The sequence below is a fragment of the Pistacia vera genome, unplaced genomic scaffold (assembly GCF_008641045.1).
Source record: "Pistacia vera cultivar Batoury unplaced genomic scaffold, PisVer_v2 Contig373, whole genome shotgun sequence".
In the NCBI taxonomy this organism is placed as follows: Eukaryota; Viridiplantae; Streptophyta; class Magnoliopsida; order Sapindales; family Anacardiaceae; genus Pistacia; species Pistacia vera.
The window spans coordinates 486,402-502,118 of record NW_022196194.1 but is presented as its reverse complement, the minus strand read 5'-3'; the positions used below and the strand labels follow the sequence as shown (position 1 = coordinate 502,118).

General features: G+C 35.4%; 1 protein-coding gene and 1 pseudogene across 3 annotated transcripts; both read right to left on the bottom strand.

Moving 5' to 3' along the window:
• Positions 1 to 131: 131 nt before the first annotated feature.
• LOC116140546 (peroxisome biogenesis protein 3-2-like) lies at positions 132 to 6,460 on the bottom strand. 3 transcript variants are annotated; one of them, XM_031426170.1, is made up of 8 exons: positions 6,335 to 6,454; positions 6,078 to 6,099; positions 5,611 to 5,760; positions 5,296 to 5,495; positions 5,027 to 5,157; positions 2,081 to 2,208; positions 1,327 to 1,554; positions 132 to 648 (listed from the first exon to the last, which is right to left on the bottom strand). In XM_031426170.1, the coding sequence occupies exons 2-8, from the start codon at positions 6,089 to 6,091 to the stop codon at positions 399 to 401; spliced, it is 1,101 nt and encodes a 366-aa protein (XP_031282030.1). In that variant the 5' UTR covers positions 6,092 to 6,099; positions 6,335 to 6,454; the 3' UTR covers positions 132 to 398. The 3 variants fall into 3 exon arrangements, with proteins under 3 accessions (XP_031282030.1, XP_031282029.1, XP_031282031.1); XM_031426169.1 differs by having other exon boundaries at positions 6,078 to 6,133; positions 6,335 to 6,452; XM_031426171.1 differs by lacking the exon at positions 6,078 to 6,099 and having other exon boundaries at positions 6,335 to 6,460.
• A 4,242-nt stretch (positions 6,461 to 10,702) lies between these two features.
• LOC116140520 lies at positions 10,703 to 15,496 on the bottom strand (annotated as a pseudogene).
• Positions 15,497 to 15,717: the final 221 nt, after the last annotated feature.

Sequence of the window (15,717 nt, the reverse complement as noted above, 5' to 3'; positions counted from 1 at the left end):
GGGAGTATTTCAATTTATATTATCTTGATGCTATCCCTTCAATGGTGAGAATTCTGGTGGTCATACATTCTTCTCTTTAAATAAACAATTTTGTAGAATAAACAAGTGTGAAATTTACAGAAAAATTTCCATTATGAAGCCAATAACAATACACCAAGGTAAAACCCTTGACATAAAAATCTTATACTATCATCATTTGACAGGGTTTAACGGGGACAATTTAACATCACAAAGTAATCAACAATATATTGAGATGAGAAAAGAATTACAAATTAATGCAGAAATCTTCATTCCTTTTCACATTGAAATCTTGAGAATGGAATCCCAGCCCCCATTCAACTTTTTTACATTCATGTCTCTCTTGTCCACAATAAGTACAGTCCAAGCTCACTAATCTACTAGGTTGACATGTTTGCATACAGAAGTGTGAAGAAGAGTTGAACTTCTGGTATGTTTCTGATGACTTGGATGAACCTGTTTTTGCTTGGTTCATCCAGCAGCGATGGGCCCATTTGTATGACTCGAGGCACGAGTTTGGCCAGTGGCATCCCTGTCATAAGACTGCCTCCAGATTGAACACTCATTTCATCCACCAGGACATCAACCGCTGCTTTGAATGATATATCAACAATACTACTATATTCGGCACTGCAAAAGAGAGAAAAAGGAGATGTGTTTACATATGAAAGAGCAAACAGATTTTGTTGGTGATAATAGGTTTCAGATTCTCTCTTCTCCTAGACAAGCCAAGTACAACAACTTTAAAAGATCGTTCTGAAAGTAATTCACAGATGAAAAATCAAAAGGGTACTTTCAAATTTATTCGTTGAACTCTTTATCATGGCAAGCAGCTGTTATGTATGTTTTCATCCTTGAATTGACTACAACTATATGGAAGGGTTGGTTATAACTCAGCTGAAATTAATAATTGCAATTCATTGCTTAGAACTACTACAACTAGTCACAGAACATTATCCTTGGCTTGAGCAGATAATTGCATCTACCATGGCCACAGCACTCTTTGACACCTATAGGCAATGGAGCCATGCAATTCCCTATCTCACCACAGAATTTAATAAAAATAGAAATTGTTAAGTGTAGCTTCTGAAATAAGCATACAAGTAATGCAGATGGTGCATGGTTCGTGGCTTTGACCAAATAATTTTGTCAACCAGCATTACAGCTTTTCTAGACAATTCCACATCCGTGCAGTGGAGTTGGACAAATTGACCATTAAATCTTCGATCAAAGTCTACAATAGAACTTGTCATTCCTCAAATGTGAATATAATACCTACATTTTCAGAGGCCAGTATGATGAACATACCTCAATAAGACAGCTCGAGTCTCCTCCATAAGCTGATCAAATTTGGTAACATCAGAAAGAGTTGTGTTTTCGTGGCCGGAGGCTGTAGCTAGTTTGTAGAGCCTGGCATCTGCAGGCATCAAGAAATCAACCCACTGATGAGAACTTCCCATGCTCATGAACATCTCAAGTATTTGCATCACAGTTTCATGAAGCACTCGAGTGTCGAAGAAATCTCTCAACTGCTTTCTGCACATAAGAAGTGGCCAAGATTCAGCCTCAATTTGAATATTGAAATAGAACAAAAACTATTCACAATAGATTCACAGGAGACCTGAAGTTCAATACTCTTTTAGTTAAAATGGGAGTTTGCTTAAAAGTTGTTCTAATTTGTCTACAGCAGTAGTGATATGAGTTCTAGACTTTTGATTCCTGAGGCACCGTACAATATATAAAAGTGATAAAGGAGCAAAAAGTTGGGCCAGGTTTCAGTCTCAACGGTGCTAATAACATTGTGGAATCCAAAATTCAAGACATAAGATAATAAAGTGTCTAAAATCCTGTATTTCTAGGATAGTTTGCAAAGTTATTGGTACTGATTTGGGCTATATGCAAGCATAATACTCTTATATTCAAACATATTCCTTCTTGATTCAAAAGTCAAAACAACAACATACATCAAAACCTTACATAAGCCAAAAGATTAAGTGAAGAGATAGCTCTCCTCTGATTTGAATAACAGAACATGATTAATTCACAGATGGCAAGACCTTACCCCTTCATAACATTGGTTGCTGCTGCCTGAATATTAGAAATCAATGCCTGCAAGCCATAGTTAGCAAGAAAATCGACACTTGCTAGAAATTTTTGCTGGTCATCCCTGTCAATGAAATCATCATCTTCCTGTGGAGGAATTAAAAGGGCTACTTTAGTGAGGTTACAACAAACATTGGAGTGCATAGAGAGGACATAAAACTACTTTAACAGCAAAAAGATACAATGTATATAATGAAAGGTGTATTTAATGTTTGCAAACATTAACAATCATAATACCCATTATATAAGCAGGCGCCAATATTTTACGTAATTATTAACAATAACATGTTATAAGTGTCCATTTTTAAAATATTCTTCTTGCTTAGCAGATTCAAATTGTTGATAGGTATTAATTGTCAAAAGGTAATGTAAGGGGAACTGGAAAAAGAAAAAAAGGCTTCTAACAGGGGCCAAGAAGACAAGGTATTCGACTTGCCTGCTTAAATTGTTTTCCAAGCGAATGACAATGTCATTTAGAATTAACTGGAAGTGAAGCAACATATACTAGGAGTTACTACTCAAAGGTAGGATGCCTTCTTATCAATAAGTTCATATTAAAATGAGTTATATAATTCTACAATTGCTACAAGAGGGAGAATTCTTTAAAAAAATAAAAATAAATAATACTTCTCACTCCAAGTAGAACCCCAGGTGCCTATCTTTGTTCTTTATCCTACCTATCCTCTATAAATCCTTGGAACCTATCTCTTCACTCCTTTACTAATTATTTTCAACATGAAATGAAACTTCACCACCATGTCTATTATACCACCATTAGTAGTAAACTCACTTTGAAACCCTTTGAAGCCAAGCCATAAATAACATGTAGTATTCTAAGTAAAGGAAACAAGAAGGAAATATACTTAGAATGTTTGAGCAAATGGTCAATCAGGGTAGAAGGAAGCTTTTGTGAAAGGCAGACCATTGAGTTTCAAACGAAAAGATGTAAAGGAAATCTTGCAATATAGTGTATCAGCTTCAATGCAACTATATTGCAAATCTTGAAAATGTTAACTAAGTTAAGAAAAAAATGTTTAGTTTGGAAATCTTGAAAAAGAAATGCTGAAAAGAAAAAAAAAATTAAGTCAAAAAGAGGTTTCAGAACTACCCTGCACTCTGAACGCATACTACACATATATATAACACACTGCTAAGACAACACAGCTCAAGCAAAAGAGGACTCTTAGATGCTACAAATTAAATCAAAGCTAAGAACCTATACAAGGGATTAAGGGAACTGCCGATTTCATCCTTTAAACCAAAGTTCATCTACAAGCTCACCCAGAGAGAGTAGAAAAGAAAATATACAGTTCAGATAACACACCAGTCAAACAACTCAGTAGGGAAATCTATTCCATCCTTCCATCTTTCCAAAATGCCCTTGTCTAAATTTTTTTTTTCCTTTTGGTGGTTACTGTTCCTTTCTCTATGGGTGGGAAAGAGTGTTCTTTTGTAGTTACAAGCACAGCTAAGGCACAATATCAAAATTTCAGCAAGGACTCCACAATAGGTAACTTGGCACAGAACACTGCCTCCAATGAAGAGAACATAAAACTTTGATGTAACTTAATTTTAAAAACTTGATTGCTCTTTCACAAAGCAAAAGGTCATCGAAATTGAACTTAATTCCTATACGACAACATTGCGATAATTGTGATGTTGTTAGTAAACCAATCATGAGAAGTCTAAGAGAACTGAAATTCCAGTTACGTATTGTTGGACCATAAAAGCAGCACAAAATTCTCCCAACTCAAATTCCCCAATGCAAATACAACTTTTTAAATTTAATCCATTATGCAATGATAGGCCAGCTATTCACTTCAGGGTGTTTCAAATTCCATTATTAACACCAGCGAAAATCAATTTAATTCTATCAGAAAATTTAGAAAATTATTTATCCTCCACAGTTTGCAACCCCAACCTTCTTGATTTATGAACTCACATGTTATCAATACAAACAGCTACAAAAAAAAAAAGTTGTAATTAAATCTCCCAAGAAAAGGTTTATTGATGAATCTTAATCAATGAGGGACAATAGCATAATTCCACGCTACCGTTGGTCAATCATACACGAGCTCCCAAATTCGCAATTCACAAGAAGACACTTGAGCTTTGCAATACCCTGAACCTGTAATGGAATTAACTCAAATGCGAGACCTCTTTTTTCTCTTTTAAACACAGCACAATTTCATCAAAGATCCTCAGGCTATCACTAACTCTCCACAATGCTTGAACTCTGAATAAAATAGCTTAGAACACCATCCCTCCACAGAACATCCAAACGTATTCCATGACTATGGTATTAATATACACCACATTAGAACGCTCTATACTAAACTAATATTTCTTCCATCTTTCACTAATTAAAACCAATGTACATAAGTTCATAAACTATACAGGATTTTGACTACATAAGGGATGGATGCAATGTTTAACTTTAATACCACTTACACTGTCTATATGCAATAAGTTTGATTTTGGATTTGCATATTTTCATGGATGCATGAATAGCATTCTATATTTTGAATGTTGTGTGAAAAAAGAGAAGAAAAAAAAAATTATTAGAGGAAATTAAATCATAGTTCAAGTAAATCTAGTAGCCTTCAACAAAAATGTAACTTCTAATGTGAAAAGATAATAAATAAATAAAAGTTGGGGAGGGTGTTGCACAGGTGATTAAACAACAGCTTGAGGAAATATCAACTATCCATCTTCTCATGTGCTTAAAAGAAGTGTGGGGGGGTTGATCGAGGCTTGAAGAAATATCAACTATTCATCAGCATGCAAATGAGAAGCAAGCACTACACTCATTATACTGAAAAGTATCATGGAAGTTATAACATGTGAAGGGATAGAACTGAAACAAATAACTTTGGGATAGAGGGAGAAAGGATGGTAGCCTTACAGGTAACTGAGAACTTCCAAGGCCACGAGCAGTATCAATATATAAATGTCTCCCTAGAATATTAACCTGAACTCTAATATATAAGCTCAGTATCGTCACTGACCATAGTGACACCACCATTTTTGTGAAACCTGCAGAAACCACATTAGTAGTGAGAAACACAAGTCACCATCAAGGTGAAATTGCCATAATTTGGGAAGATCAAAGGGAACTCGCAGAACACTCAGTCACAAGCACCATAAAGGAAACAAAACGTAACAGCTGCATACCTAAAATTTTCAGTCTGTCCCATAGCTCAAGTTTCTCTGAAGGGGACAAGGAGCTGGGCTGCTTCTTTCCTCTCATTAACTTATCAGTAAGCTCAGAAAGGGCCAGCTCTTCCTCTATCCGACTGCTTAAATAGTGAATTGCATGGGGCAACGTTGTCGCATCAGCTATTCGTTGAACCTTCTCAAAGTGGGCTTCCATTCTATCAAAAAACAATCATAAATCACAAAGCATAAGAACCAGAATAGTACATTGTTCACACAAAGAAAGTTCATGACACAAAGAAAACAAAAATATGAGAGTTTGATCTTCTTAACTGGGCCTTAATGACTTCATCATGCTCACGGTGTTGTCTCTCCAGATCAGCAAGCCTACGCTGAGAATCATATAGCTTATACAGAACATACCCACCTCCTAAAACACCTGTTGCAACAAAAATCTTCCTCCTATGCCTTCTCCAAAAATCCCTATATTGCCAGAAGTGTACAAATCAAGCACGAAAAAGTAAGCAATATTAATGTCCATTCCTTAAAAGCCCCAACAATAGGATAACAAACAAAGTAAAAAATAATAATTATGAAAGAACAAAACCAAAATCTGCAGAGAACCCAGAACAAGAAACACGTAATTGAAGCACAAAAATAGTAGTTACACCACACCAAAATTACAGAAAATTACCAAAAGCAAAATACCCACATGAAAAAACAGACAACTAAATCAATAAAACAGCAATCAAGCACGCACAAAATTTAAGCAAAACAGACAAATGGGTACAAAAACTAACCTTAAAGAAAGCATTTTGAACACTATGGAACCCAAAATTCCATCACCGAGACGTTACTTGATACAAATCCATTGGACAGTGCAATAAAGAAGAAGGTATAGATACCGGAAAAGAGATAAAATTTCAAGAATATTAAGAAGACCAAGTAGAAAAAAAAAAAAAAAAAAAAAAAATTAAAGGGGAAGAGGCAGCCCTAAGAGAAACCAAAACCGGACTTAAGATATTAAAAAAAAAAAAAGAAAAAGAAAAAAAGGAACCTTTTTGGCAGTGATTTTTGTGAAGAGAGGAAGTGGGAGATTAAGTGGACGCTGAGTTAACTGCTTATATAATTGAGCAACCAAAGCAGATACCTTAAGACTTTGGTCTGATCTGATTGACGTTAGCTTCTCTCAGTTTCAATTTACTTCTAAAGCAGCAACAAGATCCCAATACGTTTTCGCTACGGATAAATTTTTAACTCCCCAATAGTTTAAAGAAAGAACTTTTGACCCCGCAACCTTTTCTATTCCTCCCTGAACTTTTGGAAATTTAAATTGTACCCTTGTTGTTTTGTAAATAAACAGTTACTCCTCAGTCGTAGTTTATTGACAATAGCTAATATGCAAATAGAAAGTTAGTAAATCAAGAAATTGGAACATCAAACACGTAATAATAAATTTTTGGTAATGCAAACAATCGAGGTGGTATATGTCACTTTCTTTAACAAGCGACAACGACTATATGGTAGCATCGAATATATCATCGCATTTTAGTTACGAAATTGTTGGCGATAACTTTCATGCCCGAGGATTTATGATAACAAATGGGTCTTTGGAGTAGCACATATGCACATATTTCACTCTATTTTTTTGATTTTATTTTCTTTTTCAATAATTTTTCCTGTCAAATGACTCTAATATCCCTCCATTACAACTTTAATCAGGAGGGTATGGTGAATTTTTCTCAAAGTAAGAGGATCTAAAAGTATTTTGGACAAACCACATGGAGGTCGGGGAATTTAACCTAAACACATAATCACGACATCATAAATACATGGTTACAACTACGTCATTTTATCTTTCTAGCCATGATCTGTTCCCATTTCAGTTTTTATTCCTGTTCCGGGTTCTTATTTCTATTTCAATTATTATTCTTATTCTAGTTCTTACAATTATTCTCATTTCCATTTCTATTATTATTCCAGTTCTCATTCTCATTCTCGTTTCCGTTCCCATTCTCAGTCCTTTTACTGTTACAATTCGCTTTTCCTTTCCCATTCCCATTCACCTTCCTTTTCCATGTCCCTTTCCTATTTCAATTATAATTGCAATTATTGTTTTATTACAGTTTATAACAATAATAGAAGCAATATGAATAAAATTTATTTAATTAAATTATATTTATTTTTAACAAAACTATAATACCCATTATAATAGTAAAACTGCATATGAGGTATTGGGGTTAGAAAAATGCTATAGACACTGGCGTTTTACATCGAATTTTTACACCGAACGACGTATCCACTGAATCAGATGAACAACGTATCACGTTACCAAATATTTTACAAATGAACGATTGTCCATTAAATATGGACGATAGACAGTCGTCCATTGTTACTGGACGATTGTTCATTTGAAATTGACTTACATCCATATTATATGGACGGTTGTCCACCTAAAATGGATGCCTGTTCATAATTTAAACTAAAAAAAATTGGCCTAAATTGTTTATGAACCTCCGTCCTCTTATGAGGACTCTGGACGGTCGTCTATATAATTTTAGATGAAATATTTATTTTTAAAGTATAACATTTTTAGATGAAATAAAAGAAAAAAAAATTGATTTTAAGTAAAAGTATGGACGCCAGTCCATGGACGGCCATCCAAATGAGTGGACTGGCGTCCATTCTCAATTTTTTTGTAATTTTTAATTTTTTTTTTCATTTTAAACAAAATGCAAGAGAGAAATGAAAACTGGTGCCATTCTCAAATTTTTTTTTTTTAATTTTCAATTTTTTTTTCATTTATAAACAAAATGCAAGAGAGAAATGAAACATGTTTTGGGAGGCCTAAATTTTTAAACATTCTAATTGAAAATTTTAAAATGAATATTGATTTTTGGATTGAGACAAAAATTGAATGTAAAATTTTTTAAATTAAACAATGGAGAGATGTTCATCTTAAAGGAACGCTTGTTCATTGAACATAAAATTTTTTAAAAGTTTTTGGACGCCCGTCCATAGTAAATAAACACCTGTTCATATAAGATGGACGGATTTCCATTATTTTTCTTTTAAAAAATTTTGGACAGGCGTCCATCTCCCGTCCATACAATATGAATGAGAGTCCATTAAATATGGACGGGCATCCATAAATGTTAGACGGTCGTTCATTCATGAAAAACTCCAGCATGGTCGTGTCTGAATGGTTGTCATGTCCTTCGATACAAAAATTTGGTATAAAATTTCGGTGTCTCTAGCATTACTTCTTGGGGTTAAGAGTCATTTTTAAATAGCAAGAGAGAATTCAAATGATATATTATAGGCAACTAAAATGGTACACGTCATTTTCTTTCTAGCCATGACGACTACATGATTGCATATATCAAATATTCAATACATTTTTAATTCTATAATTATAACGATAACTTCTATGCTTTAAAATGAACCATAACAAGAAGTACCTCATGCAATTTTTCAATCTTATTTCTTGGATTTTATTTATTTTTTTCAAGTCAAATGACTCTATGGTCCCTAAAAAATAAAAATGCAACTTTTAATCATGGGTATATGTTGATATTCCTCAAATTTAGAGGATCTAAATGTATTTTAGACAAGCCACATGGAGGTTTGTGTAATTTACCCTAATGACAAGCTCTGGAATGTGGATGATGATTGGTCAATCTAGTTATGAGGGATTATTTGACTTTAAAAAAAAGGATTAGATATAAAATATTATAAAATTAAAATTAAACTATATTCAAAATCCTAGTTTTTCTCGAGAATTTGGATCCTTAATTTTAGTGTCTATAATGAGATAAGTTTATAAAATGTAATAAATTAATTAAGCATGCAATGTAACCACCCATTTTATTTCAGGATGCATATCTGCTTTTGCCAATTGATGCTGCTTATATAAATATAAATAAATAAACAAGTACACCAATTTTATCAGAAATTTCGCTCTATATTTCAGGAATAAATCCATTGTTTTGATTGATTTACATGGTTGGTTCAAACACACAAATAATTTGTATGTTTTATGTGTGAATACATGTTGGAATATTTTACTAAATTGAATGAAATAAATGGAATGAAAGTGATGGTGTAAGTTGAGAATTTGAAAGATGAAAGGTTAGTGGATTAATAGAGGAGGTTTTAAGAATTAGAAATTAAAAAGATGGAAAATAATGGTGAAATTTAATGTTTTATCCCTCTTTAAATAGTATAAAAAGACGTTTTTCTCTCGTTTCAAACATACTAAAAAATTTTAATCTTTCATTTTCTCTCTAGTTTATAAGATTTTCCTTTTTTGGAATTAATATTTAATTCAGTTCGAGAGAATAGAAACTTCTCTTGCTATTCATTTATCATTATATCCTAAGAAACAGACGTTGCTCATATACTTGTGCACCCAAGTAAAGGAGACGAATATGCTTTGAGGAAATTGTGTTACAGAAACCTCAGCTTTCATCCTAAGGTTATATTCTTCGAATCTCTTCCTATCATTCTAAAAGATTTCTTACACGTTATTGATATTGTTAATTTGAATATATTGTCATTTTATTTTATTGATATTTAATTCTATTATTTTTATATTCAATAGATTTATTAATTATTGTTACTAATATAATAATAGATTATTTTATAAGAATCTTCTAGGACAGGTTCATATACATGCATCTAATCATGATCAATTGTGTTAACGCCCATGATGTGCATTTTGTATAATATTATTGATTGCGTTGTGCAAGCATATGTTACAAAAGAGCAATTAACTTTTCCAAGGGCAAATGTTGAAATTCAATTGACATTAATATCAAATACATCAAACATATTGGTTTAGGATCGAATAGGAGAAACTGAATATTCGCAGTTTATCTCCCCAAAAATCAGCTATCATATACTAATTAAGCTGTGGTCAAGCCCAATTTCCCAAAAGATAGGAAAATATAACAACCAATAGTATCTTTAAATTGCAGTAACTTTCACTGCCAAAATGAAGTTGCATACTGATGGTATCCAACAAGCTATTCGAAATCATCATCTGATGACTGCAGATGTAGGGTACTTGAGGGGAGTCTCCTTCATCTGTTGGTGCTTGAGCTTTCATGCTTCTGGTCTGTACTCCAGAACTCGTTTTCTCTGAGATCCACCTTGTTAGGCAAGTTTTCAGGAACTCTGGACTGAACTTCTTTAGACAGTGTCTACATCTGGACCATCAGGCTTCTCAGTCGAGGTCTTGTTCTCTCCATCCTTAACTTCATCCGCTTGCTAATCCGTTTGGGTTTGCCATTTGCAGGAGTCTGTGCCCCAGAACTCTCTTTTACTGAGCTGCCACCGGCGTTAGACAAGTGTTTGTGGCCATATCAGGGACTCCGGACTGAACTTCTTTATTTACAGTGTCGCATCTGGAACATCAGGCTTCTCAGTCGAAATTTTGTTTTTCTCTCCCATCCTTGTCAACTTTCATCCGCTTGCTAGTCCGTTTGGCAGGAGTGCTTTGCAAATCCTCTTTCAAGTCATTTTTCTCAGACATTTCTTCAGCAGTGTCATCAGGCTTCTCAGTATAAATCTCGTTTTTCCCATCCTGTCAATTTTCATCTGCTTGCTAGTCCGTTTGGCAGGAGTATTCTGCAAATCCTCTCCATGTCACTTTTCTCAGACATTTTGCAGCAGTGTCATTGGTTGCAGATGTTGGATCAAGATTTCCCTCCATTGCATCAGTCTCTTCTTCACTCAACTCAGCAGCAGGATCTTCATTCTCTTCAGTCTTACGTTCAGTGACTCAATCAATCCATTAATCTCTGTTAACCTGTCACATTAAAATTCATTAAGAAGCAAAATGTCCGATCATGGCAAGAGATTTGTGCTTGGAAATGCAAAGATATTAGCTAATGCATCATTTAGCCGCTGGGCTGAAAGGAAAAAGGTAGACCACAGTATTCACTGACAAGTGTTTTAATGCCATTAGATTTAGTGTTTCAAGTTTAACTAACTTCACTATGTTTTTGTAGAAAACAGGGAGAACAGTTGACAGCAAAGGTGTGTCCACAGACCTGAGGATTTTGGAAGAAATCAGAGATGTCGGTTGAGCATGAAGGGCACTGCATGACATTCTTTTGTGTTCGAAGTGTCCGTCCACCTTTGCTTCTGTCCCTGATAAAAGTCTTACCAGCAAATGCACCTCCAAACATGACTTGCAAAAGTTATGAGCGCAAGGTGTGGTAATTGGAAGAGTCATCACTTGCCGACAGATTAGGCAGCTGAACTCTGCGCACAAAAGATTCACAAGTGAGCACAATTCACTTTTTGATCTTATATGTGATAGATGATATATATTGTAATCCACCAACAAAATCAAGTACAGTAAACTTTAACCTTAGGAATACATTGTTTACATACTGCAACTTCGTCAAGTTCATTGACTAACAACTTACTGACAAAAACAAAGTCTTTATTAAGATTGAAAACTACCAACTTCCCTAAGCAAGACATGAGTAAAGGGATAGATAACACACCTTTCAGTAGCTTCTCTCTACACTTGTGTTGGTTGCTGCTATAGCTTTCCTTATCCTCTTCCTGTCCTCAGGATTTCCTGTACCCACAGGTTTTTTGCTGGGAGCGGGGGTTTTTCCACTTCCAGTGAGAATCTTCTCCTGCAGATGGGGAAAAAAAGCATAATTACTTATGTCTAGGGGAAAAAATTACTAATGGTTACACCAAGAATTAAGTGAAAACCAAAATTGACCCAGTGGGAGATGGGTTGAAGTTCCACTGAAACATCAATTCTAAAATGTTCCATGAAAATGTATATGAAATTTAAGTATATGCATTAAGATTTTCATTGCCACATTGATAATGGGGTGACAGAAAACACGTTTCGGAAGAACAGTAGAAACAATAAATAAAGTATTCATATTAGGAAAGAAACTTCATCAACTCACATCAAAGTCCCAGGATGGACTTCCTTCCTCTCTGTTATGTCAGTAGCCTTCTTAAACTCTTGAATAACTGGCAAAGGTCTTGGCTATCCCCATATTCATCACTGTCATTAAAGTTTATGATGTCAGCAAAGACAGTATCCAGTGAAAGAAATCAATTGAGGTCAAGCACTAACCTCGTCATGAGCAGGCTCATTGTCACATCTAACAATAATAAACGGCGAACCTTAAAACCCTACAGAAAGATAAACCTATTAGAAAATAGGTTCAGCTGAAACAATCTTCATGGAAATTCTGATATAGCAAATGGAATAATTTACTTGAATTCCAACTTTTCGCCAGCATTTTCAATCTATAGACTCCATCATATCGCACACCTTTCTCGGGCATAAGCAGAACGCTTCTTTGTGAGACCTAGTCATCAATTGAAAGGAAACTGTGTGAGCGAGAGTGTCAGAGTTTCTAAAGGGGCTATCAAATCTTAAGTTCACAAACCACTACTTCAAACAAAGACAACACTAAATAATATAACAACATGATAAGATTACTACAATTATCATGGGCATGATTATTACAAGACTTTAAGGTTCAAAATTCGTGAAAGCAAAACAAGAATTAATATAAGCGTGACAACTTGTAGCAACAGGTCAAATTGAACACCCTTATTAGAAAAACTCATCCAAATATTTAGAGTCCTAAACTAAAATGTCGAAGCTATCCGTGATGCTTATTCTGACACAATTCTGCTTTCATGCTAGAGTAGAAAGAAATCAATTTTTGCAAATTGACATTAATTAAAATGAACTCCAAAAACAATGGATGGATAGTCAGGCATTTTTCATATAAGAAACAAAAGGGTACAAGCTACCAAAGATAGTTACTGAGGATACTTACCTTACAACCCGGACAGGGTAGCCCTTTTTGCAACTAACTCGAGGGGCCTCATTCATTTTATCAAACGTCTGATCAAAGGACTGCTCTGTTTGTACGGTGTTACCACTGAGATCTCTACCTCCACTGCCAACCACAGCCATGCAAATGTCAAAACAAGCTAAACTATAAAAACAGGATAAATCAATCACAAGTTTCAACTAAAAAACATATTAACTAGTCACAAGCAAGCAATCAGAAGTTTCACACGGCATCAGAAAGTGCACAGGAAAAAACTTGATAAAAATGCAGAAGGAAAAGTTATTAGAAGGGGGAAATAATTTGAAAATGTAAAGACTTATTGTGAAAAGAAGAATGCAATTGAATGGAAGGCAAAGCATGAGGGCAAGTTAAATTGCAGTTCATAATGTTTGCCAATTCAAATTATTGAAGTTGAAGCATCAAAACATAAAAGCCCATAAGAGACTAAGCTAAGATCATTAAGAAAATTGCTACTGGTTACCAACATCAACCAGATTTAGCAAGTAACAAATTGGATGGTTTTACAGAAAAGAAAATAGAAATAATGATAAATGAAGAAGCAGATAAGGTGCTGAGAAAACTAAAAGCAGTTAAAAGAGGCATTCAAAGACAAACCTTCCTGTATACAGGAACCACTCTCCATGATCTTCATCGTCCTCATAACCTCCAGAGAGAGCCACTGACTGAGCACCATATGTGACTGTCCAGCTATACCAGCAACATGAGGAAGATGAGCACCCCTGCCGGCACTCCATCTATCTTCCCAACATTCGCCAACCAGCACACCCTGATTTCTCCCAGGATCATTTTCTGCCGGAATAGGCCCAAAATGATCAGGTGGTACAGTGACAAAAATCTTTCCACTGGCAGCATTGGCCTCCCAGTTTTCTGTGCACGCTCAGTAGTATATGCCTTGTCTGGCCGATCTTGGTTTTGCACAAAATGATAAACCTTCAGTGGTCCACAAGCTTGGTTTGATTTTGACAGCTTTGCCATACGGATGGCAGCTACAAGTGTAGAATAATGCGAGGCTGACTTGCCATTTTGGGAGGAATTGTGTTGCGGCATTTAGCACAGGTACGCTTCCTTGCCCAATCCATTTCTGGAAGCATTTAAGGAGAAATTGTGGCCACTGGGGTCTAAAACAACACAAACAAGATTCTAATCAAATTCCAATACTTCATTGCCAGTAACATACATTGTCTCCAGATTTTTACACATAGAGACTTAGAAGCATTTAGACAAGAATTAACTACTGACTTCAATTAAGATGGTTGATCTTAATGTACACCATTTCCTATACAAAATTATTAGCTCCTCTGAAAAATAGTGCGCTAATCTTAGTTCCGAAAACAAAATTCGTTTAAAATATGGCTAACGTCAGTGGATATACAGAATGCCGAAACTAACATCATGATCATTTCCTAATTGACATGTTGTCACTCACCAAAACATGTACTCAAACTCAGTTACAAAAAGTAAAAATCAAGATTAATGAATAATAATAATAATAAAATAATAATAATTATATTATTATTATTATTATTATAAATAATCTAAAATATTTCCCATAAATGCTTATTTAAGATATACTGTATGACTTATGAGTTCTTTCAAAAAGCACTTCTTAGAAAACTAATTTAACAATCCCTTTCCAGAAAATTACCATTAAACTGCTTTTTTTTCTTCTCCAAAAAGTACTTCCAAGTCTAAAAGTTCTTTCTAAAGCAAGCACCAATCAAATTTACAAACCAAAAAAAACAAAAAAAAAAAAAACCCTAATTTTAACAATCAAAACCTCACCGTAACAGGTCTTTCAGGCAACTGCATACAAAACGAACAGTTCAAGCTCCCATCGAGCAAGTGTAGAACATCTCTTTCCCTCTCACTCTCCTTCTCCTTCCCCTTCTTCTTTTTCTCCTCGTCGTTTCCCTCCATTTCTTCAACTCTCCCACTCATCAACTCTTGCCTCTTCCTCGCCTTCTCCTTGTCCGTCAACGTCTCGTCAGCCTCAATCGCCCGTATCGCCGCCACTATCTGCCCGCCCTCTCCGGCCGCCGCCGGGCCCAAAGGTACAGCCGCCTTCTCATCTCCAGAACAATCCGGACAATGCCACGAAACGGCAGAGGCGAGAGTCTCCGGAGGTTTAGTCAAGCACGTGACGTGCCAAGGAGTGGCGCACAAGCAGCACGTGAGGTTCTCTTCGGCCGGTGGTTTTGCTTTGCAACGCATGCACTGGCCATCTCCGTCGCACGGGAGCTGGATATCTGGCGCCATGGAGTAAGAAGAGTTGAAGTGCGCAGGATAAGTGGATGTGCGCAGGATAATCGGGGGTGATTGAGAAGACGCTCGCTTTGGGTTTTTAAAGGGAAAGAGGAAGAGAAGGAGGCGGGCGGGTTTTTGGAAATGAATTTTGAATTTCAAACGGGGGTAAGAGGCTGTAACATTTTAATGAAATGACATAAATCTCCTCAGTATCAGTCGTTATTTACGAGTAGAATTAGGTCGTTTTCCTTATTATGGAAACATGAGTAGAGGGTGATCTAGTAAATCAACTATTAGGGTGTGCAATAATCGGACCATTTAA